Source organism: Oncorhynchus keta, chromosome 18 (assembly GCF_023373465.1).
Source record: "Oncorhynchus keta strain PuntledgeMale-10-30-2019 chromosome 18, Oket_V2, whole genome shotgun sequence".
Classification (NCBI taxonomy): domain Eukaryota; kingdom Metazoa; phylum Chordata; class Actinopteri; order Salmoniformes; family Salmonidae; genus Oncorhynchus; species Oncorhynchus keta.
In genome coordinates this window covers 48,911,020-48,933,091 of record NC_068438.1, presented here as the reverse complement: position 1 = coordinate 48,933,091, position 22,072 = coordinate 48,911,020, and the positions used below count along the sequence as shown (strand labels likewise).

Below are 22,072 nucleotides of genomic sequence, written 5' to 3'. Positions count from 1 at the left end.
TTCAGCATTTCACGGTAAAGTCTACACTTGTTGTATTCAGCATTTCACGGTAAAGTCTACACTTGTTGTATTCAGCATTTCACGGTAAAGTCTACACTTGTTGTATTCAGCATTTCACGGTAAAGTCTACACTTGTTGTATTTGACGCATGTGGCAAATAAAGTTTGATCTGATTGACGTGTAAAAGTGAGACCCTGGCTACAAACCCAGGTAAAAAAAAAAAGTGCTACATTGCCCTCTAGTGGTAGACGATGGAACCGCCAACAGTTTTCCTGGTGTCAGTGAGTGAAAAAAAAACATTGCATTTAAAATTTGCCTCCCATGAAGAATTTACAAGGGACACTTGCTTAGTACAAAAATAGTTTACTAAAAACAAAACAGCTAATGATACAAATTCTGAAGCAAAATATTTTGGTGTTCTGAAGCGCCCCCAATCAATACAAAGATCATTGTGTTTTCAGATCCAACCGTAAAACTGACAACAAATCAACAGTTTGTTTTTTTCTAACTGGCCTAGTGACAGACTTACTTGAGAATTAACAAAACATTCACTCAAAATATACAAAACAAGATATTGGCCATCAGCACATACAATATATATACCAAGCAGTATTCTTCTCCCTGTGGTTTTCTGTCAGAATATACCAGCTCAAAAATAGGACAAAGTTACTCACATGAACTGACTGCAAAATTAGACTTCCGTCGGTTGAAACTGTGATATTGTCATCGAGTTGGTTTCTCAGACACAGATTAAACCTAGTCCTGGACTAAAGAAGTCCTTCTAACAGAGATCCTCCATTGAACATGCGTTTTATTCACGGACTAGGTCTATTCTGTTTCTGGGTAACCAGACCATAATGTTTAGTCTTAATGTCTTTGGAACGGTGGAGAAATTAATCAGGGACAGGCTGTACATTTCAATGTTTGTGTCCCCGACTCAAAATGTGCCCAGTCTCCAAGTGGTTCTCTTGAGGCCAGATAATCTGGGTGGTGTACAGTTACACGCACTGTAGAAAAAAACTAAACTCTTGTGTTTTTATTGGACGAGTTCAGGTCATTCATTCCTGTTCCAAAAGGGTTTTTCCCCGACAGGACCCTGGATGTTGATCCCCGTCTCTTCAGCTCCCCTCCCCCCCCCCCCAAACCCCCTGTCATCACCGTTCAAATCTATCCTGTCGATTCATGAAGTGGTCTCTCCCCTCAGGCCCACCTCTGGACCAACCCCCTCCTCTTCCTCCTCTCGGAAACCCTCTCACCTGCTCCCCAAACCTCCCCCAATCCCTGTCATGTCCCCCGAACCCTGGCCTCTCGCCCCTGAAGTGTCTCCCGCCCTCCCAGTTGCCACCTTCTTCCCCGGGGGGTCCGGGCTGGAAGGGATGTCTGGGGGGTCCAGGCTGGAAGGGATGTCTGGGGGGTCCGTGAGGAAAGTCCTCCATGGACTGGTGGCCCATGGGCATCCTGAACCCACCTGGAGGGCCCCCCCTGGGGGGAAACATGGGGTTGGGGCCCCTGGAGCCCATCATCATTGGGGGCATGTTGGGGGGAGGGAGGTGAGGGGCAAAAGGGGGCTGGAGTTGAGGGGGTGGTAGTCCTGAACGAGGCTGCATGGTCATCATGGCCATCCTGGGACCCAGTAACACTGCTGAACCTGGAGGACTCATCACGGCCCCTGGCCCTGGAGCTCCCAGCTGGCTGTCTGGAGCGTCTGAGGGGCCAGAGAGGCCACCACTCCCTCCAGCCTTGTCTTTAGACCCCGAGTCATCTTTGGTGCTCCTTGGTCCTCCCACCACTGGCGGAGGGAAACCTGCAGACAGAGCAGAGACATAAAACATTAGATTAGGGTTAGAAAAGTTCAGATCAAACAAATGGACTGACAACATATCTTTAAAAAGCATTCATGATTATAAAAAGGTTCGTTTGGACCTCTTGTATATTTCATAACAAATATGTTTTAATTCTACAATGACCATGTTTGTTTGTGATCCTCTGGTTATTTGATTCAGTTCCATGCTGTTGCACCAAGTGTTACCTGGAGGCATCTGTGTGGGGTTGAAGTCAGCGGGCAGGAAGGAAGGGGGTCCACTGGGGGTGAGAGAGGGGGTTGGGGGGCCAGGGGGACCACCCACAGACCCTATTGGCTGGACTGGAGGCACCTGGAGACACACGGAAACACAAGAATATCCCTGTTAAGACGAGATCAACTTTCTCCGTTTCAACTGTTCTGAGTGCAAAGGAGGGGGGGACTTCAATATTAGGAAGGTGTTCTTAATGTTTTGTTCACTCGGTGCATGTGGAGTGCATAACAAACATTATAAATGTTACACAGTACACCCCAACATGTTGCACAACGCACATAATTAAGCAATTAAGGCTTGAACACCTGAACCATCATTGTCAATAACACAGGGGCCAAGGAATGCTCTTAAAATGACCCAATGAACACAGGGGCCAAGGAATGCTCTTAAAATGACCCAATGAACACAGGGGCCAAGGAATGCTCTTAAAATGACCCAATGAACACAGGGGCCAAGGAATGCTCTTAAAATGACCCAATGAACACAGGGGCCAAGGAATGCTCTTAAAATGACCCAATGAACACAGGGGCCAAGGAATGCTCTTAAAATGACCCAATGAACACAGGGGCCAAGGAATGCTCTTAAAATGACCCAATGAACACAGGGGCCAAGGAATGCTCTTAAAATGACCCAATGAACACAGGGGCCAAGGAATGCTCTTAAAATGACCCAATGAACACAGGGGCCAAGGAATGCTCTTAAAATGACCCAATGAACACAGGGGCCAAGGAATGCTCTTAAAATGACCCAATGAACACAGGGGCTAAGGAATGCTCTTAAAATGACCCAGCCCCACAGGGGCCAAGGAATGCTCTTAAAATGACCCAATGAACACAGGGGCCAAGGAATGCTCTTAAAATGACCCAATGAACACAGGGGCCAAGGAATGCTCTTAAAATGACCCAATGAACACAGGGGCCAAGGAATGCTCTTAAAATGACCCAATGAACACAGGGGCCAAGGAATGCTCTTAAAATGACCCAATGAACACAGGGGTAAAACAAGGAATGCTCTTAAAATTACCCAATGAACACAGGGGCCAAGGAATGCTCTCTAAAATGACCCAATGAACACAGGGGCCAAGGAATGCTGGCGTTTTGCCTAAGAAGATCCTAAGCCGTGGTATATTGGCAATATACCAAACCCCCTCGTGCCTTATTGCTTAAATATACACGGAGTGTAAAACATTAGGATCACCTTCTTAATATTGGGTTGCAATTGGGTTGCAGCTCAATAACTTTGTCCTCAGAACGGCCTCATTTCGTCGGGGTCATGGACTCTACAAGGTGTTGAAAGCGTTCCACAGGGATGCTGGCCCATGTTGACTCTACAAGGTGTTGAAAGCGTTCCACAGGGCTGCTGGTCCATGTTGACTCTACAAGGTGTGGAAAGCGTTCCACGGGGCTGCTGGCCCATGTTGACTCTACAAGGTGTTGAAAGCGTTCCACAGGGATGCTGGCCCATGTTGACTCTACTAGGTGTTGAAAGCGTTCCACAGGGATGCTGGCCCATGTTGACTCTACAAGGTGTTGAAAGCGTTCCACAGGGATGCTGGCCCATGTTGACTCTACAAGGTGTTGAAAGCGTTCCACAGGGATGCTGGCCCATGTTGACTCTACAAGGTGTTGAAAGCGTTCCACAGGGATGCTGGCCCATGTTGAGTCCAATGCTTCCCACAGTTGTGTCAGGTTGTCTGGATGTCCTTTGGTTGGTGGAACCTTCTTGATACACACAGGAAACTGTTGAGCGTGAAAAACCCAGCAGCGTTGCAGTTCTTGACACACTCAAACCGGTGCGCCTGGCACCTACTACCATACCCCCCGTTCAAAGACACTTCGATATTTTGACTTGCCCATTCATCCTCTGAATGGCACACAGACACTTGTCTCGAGGGTTAAAAATCCTTCTTTAACTCGTCTCCTCCCCTTCATAGACACTGATTGGAGTGGATTTAACAGGTGACATCAAGAAGGGATCGTATCTTTCACCTGGATTCACCTGGTCAGTCTATGTCCTGGAAAGAGCAGGTGTTCCTAATATTTTGTACACTGAGTGTGTATTTCATAGCATGTTTTTTTTTGTCTGTTGGTGCTCAACATAACAGGTGTGTTTTGGCTCAGTCACTCATATTTTGAGGTCTATAGAGCCCGTCTCCATTCCTGATTGACATTGACATAAACTCAAGAATATGACAGAATATGACGGTGCCACGTTGAAAGTCACTGAGCTCTTCAGTAAGGACATTCAACTGCTAATGTTTGTCTATGGAGATTGCATGGCTGTGTGCTTGATTTTATACACCTGTTAGCCACGGCTGTGGCTGAAATAACCTAATCCACTCCTTTGAAGGGGTGTCCACATACTTTGGCCACAGCTACTCATTCAAAGGTTTTTCTTTATTTTTTTACTATTTTCTACATTGTAGAATAATAGCAAAGACATAAAAACTATAGTAACCAAAATAATGTTACAAAAATGTTAATATATTTTATATATGAGATTCTTCAAACTAGCCACCCTTTGTCTTGATGACAGATTTGCACACTCTTGGCATTCTCTCAACCAGCTTCACCTGGAATGCTTTCCCAACAGTCTTGGAGTTCCCACATATGCTGAGCACTACTAGCAGTGTTTGTGCTGAAACTGACATCTGGCTGCATACGTAGCTATCTAGCCAGTTTGACTATATCATACCGGAGTAGCTAGATGAGCAATGTCCATTGCCTGTATTATAAGTTAGCAGCGTGGCAGTTTCCCAATGTTTGGTGTTGACGATGAACTTTACTTAGCTAGCTAGCTATGCTTATTAGAAGAATGTAGCTAGCTAGGGTACATTGTCAACATTGATTTGTGGTGGATGACCTATAAAGCTATGGTGCAGGCTCGTTGGCTTGTAACTACTACGGACTAGTTGGCTAGCTAACTGGCTATAATAGCAGCCAAGGACATTTGCTCGCTTATTTGTTTGTGCTCTGATTTAGTTCACACAGATTACATCAGCCATATGAAAAACCTTCCATAGCAAAAATATACCAAGCTAGCGAGCTTCCTTTGCTTGCAGCTTCCTTCTCATCCGACTGGTGTTAGCCATCTAGCTACAACTGCTAGCCTGCTACTAGCTAGTTGCGGATTTTGCGCAGGCAAACAAGTGCTGGTTCTGTTTTTAAAAAACTCTTAAGGTTCAGCTGAAAAGATGTTAGCGTTGTCAGAAATGCTACAAAAAGGTAGCACATCGTTTGTTCTTAAATAGAGAGAAATGAGGTTGTGAGATAAATTGATACATCTTATAAAATCTGTTGCACCTACAAACTTGGTCAGAACTACATTTTAAGTCCAATGGTCACTTTATGGACGCTATAGTTTAGTTTTAATCTGACGTCTAGAATTTGAGCTCGGTAAACTCTGAAAACTCAATTGCTAACGACCCTGTTAAAAAAAATCTGGCATGTGTTTCTCGGTAACTGCTGGACGGCTCACCATGAGAAGCGGGGGGTGGGGGGGGTGATGTGTACCTCACGATGAGAAGCTGGGGGTATGATGTGTACCTCCCAAGTTGATTTGCCAATTTTCATTGACATTGGTGTCATATTGGCTTACATATGATAATAGGAAGATTTGTATTTGACATTGAGCTTCAACCTTATACATACCATAATATCATCATCTATTTCGGCCCTGTGTAGCATCAACCGCTATTGCTTCAATTCAACTCAGGGTTAAACAAAAAAAATAGACAATACCTCGGGATTCAAACTCTGGTTGATTAAAAATTGAATCTACCAGATAAAAATTCATATTTTAGATTTACGTCTGCATCTAAACCAACATTTTAGTTAAAGAATAAGACTAAATCAAATCAAAAATGTAATTTAAAGTGCATTTTAAAGTTTGATTTGGTCACATTCTACAACATGAGATTTTTGTTGGTTGAGATGGAGATGTGAATGTATAATTCCTGTTGGATTCACAAGACACACTGGATATTGAATTGTGTTTGTTTGTCAACGCAACCAAATATTAACATTTGAAGATGTATCTTCTGCTTGTATAATTCCATCTGTGCTACTGACTTAAAAACTGTAATTAAATCCAGACTATCTACAAATGTAATAATTGATATGTTGGATTCATCTCCTCCAAAAAAAAAATCTAAGTTAAAGAATAAATCCAATCATACTTTAAAGCTGCAGTTTGTAACCTTTTGACCCGGCCAAATTCAGCTATAGATCTGTCAATTTCATTGAAAGCCAGTCTAAGAAGTGGTAGATATGTTCTATATTTGTAAGTCGCTCTGGATAAGAGCGTCTGCTAATGACTTAAATGTAAATGTAAATATAAATATATCTACAGTATGTACTCTATTTCTATGTTCTATATATATATCTATATGCTCTATTTCTATGTTTCCCGGTCTTGCGTTTCGTTTTTGCGTCTTTTACTTTCGTTTTTTGTACACCAGCTTTAAAAACAGCTGAAAATACAATATTTTGGGGGGTTAAGGAAAATATATTTCACAGCGGTTTAGATGGTACAATACATCTCTACACTATACTTGCTTGTCTTTGTCCTATAAACTGAAATCAGGCAAACTTTTCTAATATTAGCAAACAGGAAATGGCAGAGAGCGATTTCTGCATTGTTCACCTTTTTTAAAAGCACTTTAAATAAAGATTTGATTTAGTCCAATTCTTTATCTTAGATTTTTTTTTGGTTGAGATGGAGATGGAGATGTGAATTCAACATAATAAATTATGAATTCATAAAGTTAGTGGCACCGAAGACACTTGTCCTTTTAAAATGAACAACCAAATATAGTAGATAACTTTAGGCTAAGGTTCTAACAAACTAATGGAACCGTATTTATTCAACCTTTAATGTTTTTAAAAACAAAACACATCCATGACGACTGAGGTTATTGTAACTATAAATGTGTCCTTATGCAATAATAGAAAACGTGCACGTATCAAGATAGCGTGCAAAGGTCGCAGGTCGGTGGAGATCTTCACAATTGTTGCGATGATCTGTAATAATCTGTGTAGAATATTGAACAGCGTTGATCACGGTCACACCATGTACTTTAATGTCATCTCATTCTCAACTGCAATCCAGGTTATTGGGTTGTGCTATTAGATGAAGCACAGTGGTAACGCATTGAGTTGATGTATTAAATACAAAATATCTGACATTGTGTTCCCATTTTTAACTTTGTTGTGCTTTTAAAATGGCTGTGCAGTGATAACACATTTACATGACAATGACACAAATCTGACATTGTTTTTCCAGTTGGAATTCGGTTGTGCTTTTTACACTGAACAAAAAATATAAATGCAAGAAAGATACAAAGGTTGTACTGAGTTACAGTTCATATGAGGAAAATCGCTCTATTGAAATAGATTCACGAGGCCCTAATATATGGAATTCACACGACTGGGAATACAGATATGCATCTGTTGATCATAGATACCTTAAAGAAGTAGGGGGGCGTGGATCAGAAAACCAGTCAGTATCTGGTGTCACCACCATTTACCTCATTCAGCACGACCACATCTCCTGCACATAGAGTTGATCAGGCTGTTGATTGTGGCCTGTGGAATGTTTCCCCAGTCTTCTTTAATGGCTGTGTGAAGTTGCCAGATTGTAACAGTATAACTTTAGTCTGTCTCCTCGCCCCCCTACCTGGGCTCGACCCAGGGACCCTCCCCTCCGCACACAGACAAGTCACCCACGAAGCATCGTTACCCATCGCTCCACAAAAGATCGCGGCCCCTGCAGAGCAAGGGGAACCACTTATTCAAGGTCTCAGAGCGAGTGACGTCACCGATTGGAAACGCTAATAGCGCGCACCACCGCCTAACTAGCTAGCCATTTCACATCGGTTACACTGTCATACACATCGATCCATGGGCGACATGCCTGGTGAGTATTTTGCCCATAGAATAACTGGGACATTATCAGCTTCCAGGAATTGTGTAAAGATGTGCATTATCATGCTGAAACATGAGGTGATGGTGGCGGATGAATGGCACGACAATGGGCCTCAGGATCTCGTCACAGTATCTCTGTGCATTCAAATCGCTAATCGATAAAAATGCAATTTGTATTCATTGTCCATAGCTTATGCCTGCCCATACCATAACCCCACCATGGGGCACTCTGTTCACAACATTGACATCAGCAAACCTCTCGCCCACACACACACACGTCGCCATACACCTGGTCTGCCATCTGTCCGGTACAGTTGAAACTGTGATTCATCCGTGAAGAGCACACTTCTCCAGCGTGCCAGCGGCCATTAAAGGTGAGTATTTGCCCACTGAAGTCGGTTACGACGCCGAACTGCAGTCAAGACCCTGATGAGGACGACGAGCAAGGTTCACAGACGGTTTCTGACAGTTGGCGCAGAAATTCTTTGGCTTGTGCAAATACAGTTTCAACAGCTGTCCAGGTGGCTGGTCTCAGACAATCCCGCAGGTGAAGAAGACGAATGTGGAAGTCCTGGGCTGGCGTGGTTACACTGCCAAATTCACTAAAATGACATTGGAGGCAATTTAGGGTAGAGAAATGAACATTAAATTATCTGGCAACAGCTCTTGTGGACATTCCTGCAGTCAGCATGCCAAATGCATGCTCCCTCAATACCTGAGACATTGTGTTGCGTGACACAACTGCACACTTTAGAGTTGCCTTTTGTCCCCCAGCACAAGGTGCACCTGTGTAATGGTGTTTAATCAGCGTCTTGATATGCCACACCTGTCAGGTGGATGGATTTTCTTGGTAAAGGAGAAATGCTCACTAACAGGGATGTAAACAAATTTGTGCACAGAATTTGAGAGAAATAAAGCATTTTGTGCATATGGAAAATGTCTAGTAAACTTTTATTTCAGTACATGAAAAATGGGACCAACACATTAACAAGTTGTGTTTATATTATTGTTCAGTATAAACAGTTGAAAGCACCGTAATCTCTGTTATCCCAGAAGTAATTTGGTCACCTGCTTGATTAACTGCAGTCGACACACAGACAGTGGTGTACTTACCATTCGGCAGAAGAGGCAAATTGCCTCAGGACTCACATCATCAAGGGTTCTTGTGAACAGGGAATAATCCCCCCCCAAAAATATACAACAGTGCACTGTTGGGATGCTGGAATTATTTTTGGATGAACGTACGAAGGTAACCTACTTTTTGAAGTTGATTTGTTTGACAATCCGATGAAAATGTGACTGGTTGTGGTCATGGCACATTAAAAAGGTCATTGATTTTTTTTAACAGTTAAATTACATGTCTTTACTATAGACACCCATTGGGGGGGGGAATGTGGGTGCAGAAGCTGCCCGAGCGAGATTCAAAAGCATAGTAATAACATGTTGGCATTTCAACAAATGCCCTGGCTGTCTTTTTTAGAATGGGCGAATAAAAAAAGGTTGAATCTCATACTAATACCAGGGAGTCAGTGGAGGCTGGTGGGAGGAGCTGTAGGAGGACAGGCTCATTGTAATGGCTAGAATGGGATAAACAGTATCAAAACACACGGAAACCACGTTTGACTCCGTTCTATTAATTCCAGCCATTACATTGAGCCAGTCCTCCTCCTACCAGCCTCCATTACAATGAGCCCGTCCTCCTCCTACCAGCCTCCATTACAATGAGCCCGTCCTCCTCCTACCAGCCTCCATTACATTGAGCCCGTCCTCCTCCATTACAATGAGCCCGTCCTCCTCCTACCAGCCTCCATTACAATGAGCCCGTCCTCCTCCTACCAGCCTCCATTACAATGAGCCCGTCCTCCTCCTACCAGCCTCCATTACAATGAGCCCGTCCTCCTCCTACCAGCCTCCATTACAATGAGCCCGTCCTCCTCCTACCAGCCTCCATTACAATGAGCCCGTCCTCCTCCTACCAGCCTCCATTACAATGAGCATGTCCTCCTCCTACCAGCCTCCATTACAATGAGCCCGTCCTCCTCCTACCAGCCTCCATTACAATGAGCATGTCCTCCTCCTACCAGCCTCCATTACAATGAGCCTGTCCTCCTCCTACCATGCTATCGCTTGCCATGCTATCGCTACTGACAAAAACACACTCCTCTTCTAGTTGGGGTCGTGAGCATGTCTAGTATTTAAGGACTTGATTCAGAGAGTTAAATGAGCTATAGTTACCCAGTGTGTCAGTGCACTGCAATAAGCAATGGTGTGCATTGAGAAATATTCTGTATAGACACTGATGGAAGACGATCTTGGCCATGTTCTGTTATAATCTCTACCTGGCACAGCCAGAAGAGGACTGGCCACCACGCATAGCCTGGTTCCTCTCTACCTGGCACAGCCAGAAGAGGACTGGCCACCACGCATAGCCTGGTTCCTCTCTACCTGGCACAGCCAGAAGAGGACTGGCCACCCCTCATAGCCTGGTTCCTCTCTACCTGGCACAGCCAGAAGACGACTGGCCACCCCTCATAGCCTGGTTCCTCTCCACAGCCAGAAGCACAGCCAGAAGAGGACTGGCCACCCCTCATAGCCTGGTTCCTCTCCACCCGGCACAGCCAGAAGAGGACTGGCCACCCCTCATAGCCTGGTTCCTCTCCACCCGGCACAGCCAGAAGAGGACTGGTCACCCCTCACCTGGTTCACCCGGCAGCCAGAAGAGGACTGGCCACCCCTCAGCGCCTGGTTGGTTCCTCTCTACCCGGCACAGCCAGAAGAGGACTGGTCACCCCTCATAGCCTGGTTCCTCTCCACCCGGCACAGCCAGAAGAGGACTGGGTTCACCCCTCAGAGCCTGGTTCCTATCTATCCGGCACAGCCAGAAGAGGACTGGCCACCCCTCAGAGCCTGGTTCCTATCTACCTGGCACAGCCAGAAGAGGACTGGCCACCCCTCATAGCCTGGTTCCTCTCTACCTGGCACAGCCAGAAGAGGACTGGCCAACCCACATAGCCTGGTTCCTCTCTACCTGGTACAGCCAGAAGAGGACTGGCCACCCCTCATAGCCTGGTTCCTATCTACCTGGCACAGCCAGAAGAGGACTGGCCACCCCGCATAGCCTGGTTCCTCTCTACCTGGCACAGCCAGAAGAGGACTGGCCACCCCTCAGAGCCTGGTTCCTATCTACCTGGCACAGCCAGAAGAGGACTGGCCACCCCTTATAGCCTGGTTCCTCTCTACCCGGCACAGCCAGAAGAGGACTGGCCACCCCTCATAGCCTGGTTCCTCTCTAGGTTTCTTCCTAGGTTCTCTGGCATTCTAGGGACTTTTTTCCTAGCCACCGTGCTTCTACACCTGCATTGCTTGCTGTTTGGGGGTTTTAGGCTGGGTTTATGTACAGCACTTTGAGACATCAGCTGATGTAAGGACTTTTAAAAATACATTTGATTTGATTTAGACTGCAGTGACATGCAGATAGATGCAAGGTATTTGTGACCGTCTGACAAGCGCCAAGGGACGACCAGACGACGTGACCAGAGAGAATAGGTCCTCACTGTTTCAGTTGTAATTCTCCCATCAAGAGGCTTTGCCGACTAGGTTGTGCTGCAGTTCCACAACGGTGATAACACACCCTTAGCTCATGTCATAGATGTTGCAGGGTTGTTTAATGAACTCGTCTCCTCGAGTTCTACCCAGCCCTGCTGGTTAGACATTTCTCCCCTGGCACCTACTTGATCAATGAATGCCACTGATTGGTTGGAGTATCCACACCCGAGGCATTCTCCCACTGCCGAGCTGAACCGAGTCAAGTTGTACTCCGCTGGCCTGAGTATCGGCGCCAGCAGTTTGGTTCGAGCAGGTACGACAGTGTGAAAGGGGTACTGGTTTACCCAGGTAGAAATCAGTCCTTGGTTAAAAGGCAAGGACAAAAAATTAGCAGGTGTGGAGACCTGCTGGAAGGATGGAAACAGTTCAGACCATAAGTTCTGACAGATGTACTCAGGTGTGGACTAAGCATTTGATCATGGACTTTTTTCTCTCTCTCTCTCTCTCTCTCTCCAAAACATCAAATTGAGATGTTATATGATAATAGTATCTTACTTGATATTGTGTTTTCATAATATATGCCAAAATTGCCAATTAGCAGATGCTGTTATCCAAAGCGCCTTACATTAATGAACGTATAAGTTTTCATATCGGTCGCTCCAGCGGGAATCGAACCCACAACCCCGATGATGCAAATCAACACGTTCTACCAACTAATAAGAAGAAGCAGTTGTTACCTGTAGAACGCCATATATGGTCAACACGTCTGTTATGTTCAAGTTGTAGAATACGGTTCAAAAGCAAGGTAGCTATGGATACGGTTACCGCTGGCGTCGGTAATTATGTTTCATAGTAGGCTGTGTGAGTTTAAAAAATAAATACAAATGTCTGTGCCAAAAGTGATTGGTCGAACACACACACCTGAATCAACTAATCACGGGCTTATTGAAGCACCTGGGGGTCATGCTGGACAGGAACTAATATGCAGTCCTGTGGGTCCACGGGAACAGGCTTGAAAAACACTTATTGTACAGGGGTCCTATTCAGAAATGCCGTGATACCTTCAGATATTGTGAACATCCCTCAATCAACTCGTCTTTGGGAAGAAGAGAAAAAGGATACCTCCATTTGATCACAAATTCACACAAAAAAAGTGTATTTCTATCAATTAAGAATGATTCATAAACAAATGAGATTCATACATATACATTTTTTTTTTTTTTTAAAGCATTGTCATCCCCTTTTACTTACTGAACTTGGGAGTTCTCTGCAGTTTTCTATTGATTGTCTATATGTCTAATGTTGACACATATTGACCATATTATTGAAGGGAAACGGTCAACAAAAATATAAAATATTAGTGGCTTGTACCACACTACCAGTAACCTACCTTTTGGTTTCATTGTATCCACATAACTTCTTTGTCCTTGGATTTAATTGGGGGCGATTTAATTTCATCAGCAACAGATACGAAAGGCTTAGAGGGACTTGCACATGAGCTGCGACTTCATTGACAGTATTAAGCAGTTCAAAGGCAAACAAATAAAAGGCTTCTTTTTTTTTTTTTTTTTAAAGGGGGGGAGGCAAATCTGTAAATGAAACAATAACGTCACCTTAAGGTAAACAGCTTAGGAATGGGGGGGGAGAGAAATGTAACCACTCTCAAATTCATAGAAGGGACTCTGGATGAAAGGGACGTCCATGAGATCAAAATGATAGGTTTTAACCACGTTTCGAAAGCTATAAGTGTTAGTTTGCAATTACATTGTTTACAAACGATGGAGTAAAAAAACACATGTACTGTGTATTTTGTGTTCTGACAGTTGAACTAAAGCTCATCTGGTGTTGTCTAAGTTATATTTGTCAAGAATTCATGGGTATATATATCATTAATATAGATTTAAAAAATAGATGTAGCAATCACCGATCGCCACTAATTTCCCCTCCTTCTTTAAATTTTTTTTATTTTATTTTACCTTTATTTTACTAGGCAAGTCAGTAAAGAACATATTCTTATTTTCAATGACGGCCTGGGAACAGTGGGTTAACTGCCTGTTCAGGGGCAGAACGACAGATTTGTACCTTGTCAGCTCGGGGGTTTGAACTCGCAACCTTCTGGTTACTAGTCCAACGCTCTAACCACTAGGCTACGCTGCCGCCCCATAAAGACAACTGATTAGCAGGGCTGGGTAGAGTACTGAAACTCTGTACTCAAGTGAAAGTACCACTACTTCAAAAATTACCGACTTGACTACATTAGAAGAGTTAGACCTACAAAACCAAGAGTTTTTAAAAAAGTATTTGCAGGAAACAAAGTAGACGAGACTAAATGACTTACTTTTCCCTGACGTCACATGCCACCTCACTAGACGTGTGGTAAGTGGCATGTGTAATTTACCCCGTTCCTACCAAATAACTCATATAAACCCTGGATTGCAGATGCTATGTATTGGCCAGTGAGGGGCTTTGAAGCCACCAGTAGCAGCAGTCCATAGAGATAGATAGAGGACTGATCTTTGTTTCTGTGCCATGACGGCATAGGCCGCGCCATTGAGGCAATCAATTTTCTTCTTTGCGATTGGGTGATCTCTCCTGATGACCCAGCTGGACATGACTGGTTGGGAGGATCAGCCAATGAAGTCTCACCATGTAGACTACATTAAAATGGCGGAAGCCCTCAATGGCACTGCACATGATAAACAGACTTTTGGTCACTAGAGCTCTCTATCGTTCTCTATGGAGCAATCCTCCATGCGAGAAATGAATGGAATTCTACAGTATTTCAATGAACATTAAAAAGGTCAAAATGACATGTTATTTTGACAAATTATTGTTGCTGTTGTAGTGAGGACAGTAACATTAATACTCTAAAAACAACAAAAAATAAAATTTACAGGAAAAATATTTATATTTCTCATTTAGCTCGCATAAAAGGTACATTTAAAGTATGCATTAATGTGTCTGTAATTAGAATAAATGTGTAAATGTAGACATTAAAATTATTTCTATAGCTTCCCAAACATTTTTTTTTTTTTACACAATGGAGTACCAAGATGGCTGCATGGCGGCTTCAATATGGCAACACCTGTCAGCCATCCAGGGTTTGTACACATCATTGGTTTGCTACAAAAGGAGAGTTTGTATTTATAATGGATCCCCATTAGCTGTTGCCAGCTGCTCTTCCTGAGGACCGGCAGAAATAAGGCCATTTATTTATTTTTTAAAATTAAAACATTACAATACATTCACAGATTTCACAATACACTGTGTGCCTTCAGGCCCCTACTGTCCCCGCGAAAGGGAAAGGGGGATACCTAGTCAGTTGTACAACTGAATGCATTCAACTGAAATGTGTCTTCCTGCATTTAAAACAACCCCTCTGAATCAGAGAGATACGGGCGGCTGCCACAACCACATCTTCCACGTCAACTGCCCTGCTCACCACATATCCACAGTACAAAATCCATGTGTACGCGTGTGTGTATAGTGCATATGCTATCGCGTGTGTGTGTATAGTGCATATGCTATCGCGTGTGTGTGTATAGTGCATATGCTATCGCGTGTGTGTGTATAGTGCATATGCTATCGCGTGTATGCATGTGTCTGTTTTTGTTGCTTCCATTGTTCCATAAAGTGTATTTTTAAATCTTTAAAAAATAAATACCATTCTACTGCTTGCATCTTGACTCTATTCCTGATGTGGAATAGAGTTCCATGTAGTCATGGGTCTATGTAGTACTGTTCACCTCCCATAGTCTGTTCTGGACTTGGGGACTGTGAAGAGATGATTGGTTGGGGTGTCTTGTGGGGTGTGTATGGGGATCTGAGCTGTGCGCCAGTAGTTCAAAGCAGACAGCTCGGCGCATTCAACATTTCAATACCTCTAAGAAATACAAATAGTGATGAAGTCAATCTCTCCTCCACTTTCAGCCAGGAGAGATTGACATGCATATAATTCATGTTAGCTCTCTGTGTACATCCAAGGGCCAGCTGTGCTGCCCTGTTCTGAGCCAATTGCAATTTTCCCCGAGTCCTTTTTTGTGGCACTTGACCACACGACTGAACAGTAGTGTTGTTGTTGATAGTGTTGTTAAGAAGGTAGAAACTAGAGCCTATAGGACCTGCCTTGTTGATAGTGTTGTTAAGAAGGTAGAAACTAGAGCCTATAGGACCTGCCTTGTTGATAGTGTTGTGAAGAAGGTAGAGCAGCGCTTTATTATGGACAGACTTCTCCCCATCTTAGCTACTGTTGTATCAATATGTTTTGACTGTGACAGTTTACAATCCAAGGTCACCTCACTCAACTAGCTCAACTTCCACATGATTTATTGCAAGATTTAGTTGAGAATTAGGGTTTAGTGAAGTATAATGCTTTAAATTTAAATATTTAGGACTAACTTATTCCTTGCCCCCCACTCTGAAACTAAGTGCAACTCTTTGTTAAGTGTTGCAGTCATTTCAGTCGCTGTGGTATTTGACGTGTATAGTGTTGGGTCATCCGCATTCATAAACACACTTTCCTCAAACCATTCCAGTGTTTTACTTGCTATATTGTATTTACTTCACCACCATGGCCTTTTTTTTGCCTTTACCTCCCTTCTCACCTCATTTGCTCACATTGAATATAGACTTATTTTTCTACTGTATTATTGACTATGTTTGTTTTACTCCATGTGTGTAACTGTTGTATGTGTCGAACTGCTTTGCTTTATCTTGGCCAGGTCGCAATTGTAAATGAGAACTTGTTGCCTACCTGGTTGAATAAAAAAAAATACACAAATTTAAATTAAAAGCCAGTGTCATGTCATTAATAAAGATTGGAAAAAAAAGTACAAATGGGCCTAGACAGCTGCCCTGGGGAATTCCTGATTCTACGTGGACTATGTTAGAGAGGCTTCCATCAAAGAACACCCTCTGTGGTCTGTTTTTACAGCAGCAGACTATGATAGAAAATGTCAAAAGCCGCACTGAAGTCGAACACAACAGCCCCCAATCTTTTTATCGTCAATTTCTCTCAGCCAATCATCAGTCATTTGTGTCAGTGCTATGCTCGTTGAATGTCCTTCCCTAGAAGCATGCTGAAAGTTTGTCAATTTGTTTACTGTAAAATAGCATTGTATCTGGTCAAACACAATTTTTTCCAAAAGTTTTCTAAGGGTTGGTAACAGGCTGATTGGTCGACTATTTGAGCCAGTAAAGTTTTTTTTTACTATTATTAAGTAACAATGACTTTTGCTTCCCTCCAGGCTTGAGGGCAAATAGGAGTTGCAATATTGTCCGCTACTACCCTCAGTAATTTTCCATCCAAGTTATCAGACCCCGGTGGCTTGACATTGTTGATAGACAACAATGATAACCTGAACCAGGTTGCAGACATTTGTTACAGTTTGAAGCGTTCTCTTGAGTGGGCAGCCTGAAGAATGCCAGTCAATAATTAAAATCACCCACATACATTATATCAAGCATTTCACACATTATACAGATACTGACTGTTAGCACTTGGTGGTCTATAGCAGCTTCCCACCAGAATGGGCATTAGGTGAGGCAGATGAACCTGTGGCCATATTACTTCAACAGTATTTAACATGAGATCCTCTCTAAATTTTACAGGAATGTGGTTCTGAATATAAAACAGCAACACCTCCACCAATAGCATTCCTATCTTTTCTGTAAATGTCATAACCTTGTATTGCTACCACTATCATCAACGGTATTAGGTAGTTGTTGGGAATTGTTAGATATTACTGCACTGTTGGAACTAGAAGCACAAGCATTTCGCTACACTCGCATTAACATCTGCTAACCATGTGTATGTGACCAATAAAATTTGATTTGACTGAGTGTCAGATAGTTACTATCAAATTATTGATTTCACAAACCTTGCTTCTTAAGATACATATGTTAACGCGGGCTATTTTTAGCACTTTTCTGTGATGCTTGCTTGTTTTCATTGCTTTACTGTGAAGCTTAGCAGAAGTAGACATGCTCATGTTATTTATGTTTGTGCAGGGTGAGCTGCACACAGTGGACTTCCTCCCCGGGCACACACGCCTCAGTGCTAACAGTATCAATCTGGTTCATAGGCACATGATTACTGCATACAACAGCTGTATGATCAGCAGAGGCATTCAGGACAGTTAGAGTGACATAAATTAGGTTACTTACATTGTGTCTTCCAACACCCCTGGGGTAATGTACATTTGCTGAAGCATTATGAGGACTCAGCGACACAATGGTAGGGATTAACTGAGCTGGGCTCGGGTCATTGATAAGTCGTTGTCTCAACGCAGCCTTATAATGCTGTGAAAGGATCCAGGAACCCAAATGATTTGGATGGATCCCATCCTCCTTATAAAACAAGCTTTGTTTCCAGAAGGTATCGAAATTGTCAACAAAAGTTACATCCACTGCATTGCAATAATCACGTAGCCAGTTGTGAAGAGAAATAATTCTGCCCAAGTGTTCAATGTCACGTTTCAGAGAGGGCACAGAGCCAGATATGATGGGTATTTTATTAGTGTCTAGCAGAGAGTCAGTCAACTCTTTAAAAAATCCAGTTTCCAACTGTTCAGAGCTGCTCGTGACAATGCCATTAAAACCCACATGGGACTACGATAAAATAAATGTTAATGTCCTGGCGTAGTACGTTCCGGGTGCAGCTTAGTAATGTCATTTACTCAACCTCCGGGGTAGGACATTGTTTTTGTTGCCCCTGAAATCTGATCCAAGATCAGTTTTTACATCTTTAGATAAGCTGATCCTAGATCTGTGACAATAAGCAATTTCCACCCAGCACTGCCCCCATATTTTAGTAGATAAGCTTTCCTATAGCTGCAACATACAAACTGAGGATTATGAGCCCAAATAAAAATGTAACTAATAAATTGGCAGAGAAATGCTGAATTGTAAAAGCTTAAACTCGTGAATAGTTCACCATAAAATATAACACTCTCAGACTAGAGTAACAATCATATCCTTATTGCTTATTTATCGGAGTAAAAAAATAATGTAGTATGCTTAAAATCTAGTAAAATGCAAATGCATATGAAAACTGTAGTCCTGTACACCAAATCCAAAAAGGATCTCACCTCGTCAATGAAAGCAGCTGCAATGTTTAGGTGCTCAATATAGTGTTCGTATGCATTTGCAAATAAAAAATGTACACTTCTGGTGACATGAAACTGAATTCAATTCCAACATAACCACACAGCCATAGTGCCACTGCAGGGAGGTCGTGGGTAGATGGTGGGCGGAGATCTATCCTTACCCAGGTCTCAGATTCCACCGGTAGAGGATCCTGCAGTGGAGCTCCACCGTGGGGCCCACAGGCTGTCTGCCTCCTTCGTTCCTGCTCGACCCACAACTCTAATGCCAGTGCCACCCCCCTACAGGTGGTTAACAGTCTTATTGTTTCTACTTCCTGACGATTAAATGTAACCGAACTGAGTATAACATTTGAGATCACTGTCAGGTAGATAACATCTTGTATGTTTCCTTACTGTTGAATAACTGCATTGTCGGAACTAGAAGCACAAAGCATTTCGCTACACTCGCATTAACATCTGCTAACCATGTGTATGTGACAAATACAATTTGATTTGTTTAGGAATCTTTCTCTTCAACTTTTCTCTATGCAAAGTATGTAACCATATCAATATTGTTTGATAAAGGCCTGAAAATCCCAGGGCTAGTGTGAGAGAGCAATGCTCCTTTTATACATAGTGATCAGCTGGGAGTCCTGGACATTAGAAAAACATTGTTTCAGCTCACCCCATGTCTTTCGGCCCACAGGGAGCTCCTCACGAGAGCCCTACACAAATAAACACCGGTATATTGTAAATTGAGCAATAAAAGATATCCGATATCGCAGGAACAGCATTATGACAACAGCTGTTCTGCTCGGACGCCAATTTCAGGTCATTTGTGGCAACTTGAATTGTGATAGATTAGAGTAACTGTGGCTCGTTCAGTTGTTTCTGCAACTTCACCCCCCCCCCCCAATATGTCACGAGAACAATCCCGTAAATTCCGACAGGGGAGGGAGCGTCACCTTTACCTGGCAGCCATTGTGGAGAGAGGTTCCTCAGTATTAGTCCCAGCGAGGAACGGATCTGCGATATCCATATTCCGCGTCCAGAAACACTCACCTTCGTGAGGCCTCGTGACACTGACGATCCTGACACAGTGTCACTTGGAGCCACAGAACGGGACTACCAAAAAAAAACTTTTTTTTTTTTTTTTAAGTAGTAGCCACCGCAGGTGTCTTTTGTTGAAAGCTGTTCGGGGTGCTAAAAGTATCATCTTCCAGGTTCACCTCATTCACCTACCTGGGTGATAACCTCAAGTTGTTTGGTTGACTGAAATAAAAGGCTGGCAGATAAGACCAGTTGAGGAGCGTGAGAGTCAGTTTCAGGGTGGAGTCAGTTTCAGGGTGGAGTCAGTTTCAGGGTGGAGTCAGTTTCAGGGTGGAGTCAGTTTCAGTGTGGAGTCAGTTTCAGGGTGGAGTCAGTTTCAGGGTGGAGTCAGTTTCAGGGTGGAGTCAGTTTCAGGGTGGAGTCAGTTTCAGGGTGGAGTCAGTTTCAGGGTGGAGTCAGTTTCAGGGTGGAGTCAGTTTCAGGGTGGAGTCAGTTTCAGGGTGGAGTCAGTTTCAGGGTGGAGTCAGTTTCAGGGTTAGACTATTGCCGTGATACTGAACTAGGTGGCATGAAGTATTTGAAACGTAGTGAGCGGCACCACAATATGTGGCATTCACAACTGTTCTATGTTAAAAGATACAGATTGCAATAGAGGACGTTTAGGCAGGTTTGACAACACATATTTTTAATATATAATATATATATATATATATATATATTCTGTTGATAAAATATTCCAGATTTTTTTTAAACAGCAAAGATGACATTTAGTCGGGATTATCGTCTCTTCCTTCTCGTGAGCATGTATTCATTAATCCCTAATTATTATTATTATTATTATTATTCTTTATTTTATCATCTCAAGCCTGCTTCTGGAGACAATCATAAACTCATGTTGTGTTGGATTGCTCCACATGCCACAGCGTTCAGGTTCATGTTTGTTTGTGTGCAACAACTAGGATCACAGTTAAAAACACAATTGTCCGTAGTTGTAAAACTCTGATCTGCCTTGTACCAAGAAACAGCCTCTGGTACAATTTAATTGTTTATAACACACACACAAACTAACAGGTCAAACTTGATGTGAAGCCACCTTCTAAAAACCTTTGAATAATAAATCATTTGATTATTTGTGTTGTGAGCATTACAGTGCAATCAGAAAGACCCCTTCCCCATGACCACATGTTGTTACAGTACAGCCTTATTCTAAAACGGATTAAATACTAGTTTTTACTGATCAATCTACACACACAATACTCCATAATGACAAAAGGAAACGGTTAATTTTTTTTATTTAAAAAAAACTGAAAATGTCACATTTACATAAGTTTGGAGCCACCTAATCTTTCTAGAGCTTTTGCCCGCCAGGCAAAACTGAAAAATTGGGGGAGAAGGGCCTTGGTCAGGGAGGTGACCAAGAACCCGATGGTCACTCTTAACAGAGCTCCCAGAGTTCCTCTGTGGAGATGGGTGAACCTTCCAGAAGGACAACCATCTCTGCAGCGCTCCACCAATCAGGCCTTTATGGTAGAGTGGCCAGATGGAAGCCACTCCTCAGTAAAAAGGCACATGACAGCCCGTTTTGAGTTAGACAAAAGGCATCTAAAGGTCTCTGATACAATGAGAAACAAGATTATCTGGTCTGAGGAAACCAAGATTAAACTCTTTGGCCTGAATACCAAGCATCACATCTGGAGGAAACCTGGCACCATCCCTATGGTGAAGCATGGAGGCAGCAACATGCTGTGGGGATGTTTTTCAGTGGCAGGGACTGGAACACTAGTCAAGTTAAAGGAAAGATAAATGGAGCAAAGTGCAGAGATCCTTGATGAAAACCTGCTCCAGAGCACTCAAGACCTCAGACCATGGTGAAGGTTCACCTTCCAACAGGACATCGACCCTAAGCACACAGCCAAGACCATGGCAGGAGTGACTTCGGGACAAGTCTCCGAATGTCCTTGAGTGGCCCAGCCAGAGTCCAGACATAAACATCTCTGGAGAGACCTGAAAATAGCTGTGCAGCAACGCTCCCCATCCAACCTGACAAAACTTGAGAGGATCTGCAGAGAAGAATGGGAGAAACTCACCAAATACAGGTGTGCCAAGCTTGTAGCGTCATACACCAGAAGACTCAAGGCTGTGTTCGCTGCCAAAAGGTGCTTCAACAAAGTACTGAGTAAAGGGTCTGAATAGTTACACAGATGTCATTTCAGTTATTTTTAATACACTTGCAAAAATGTCTAAAAAAAAAAACTGTATTTGCTTTGTCATTATGTGGTATTATATATTATATATAAAAATCACTACATTGGGGAAAATAAGTAGTGTGTACACTGGTGTAAACCTCCAAATGCACTTTGATGTGCTAAACTGTGTACACGACGAACACACT

General features: G+C 43.1%; 1 protein-coding gene across 1 annotated transcript in view; it reads right to left on the bottom strand.

The window, feature by feature from the left end:
• Positions 1 to 281: 281 nt before the first annotated feature.
• LOC118375164 (SR-related and CTD-associated factor 4-like) overlaps positions 282 to 22,072 on the bottom strand; it is a 48,180-nt gene continuing 26,389 nt past the window's right edge. The window contains exons 13-14 of the mRNA XM_052468680.1: positions 2,030 to 2,153; positions 282 to 1,804 (exon numbers count right to left, since the gene is read on the bottom strand). Coding sequence (XP_052324640.1) covers positions 1,155 to 1,804; positions 2,030 to 2,153 — 774 coding nt within the window. The 3' untranslated portion in view covers positions 282 to 1,154. The remainder of the gene's footprint in view (positions 1,805 to 2,029; positions 2,154 to 22,072) is intronic.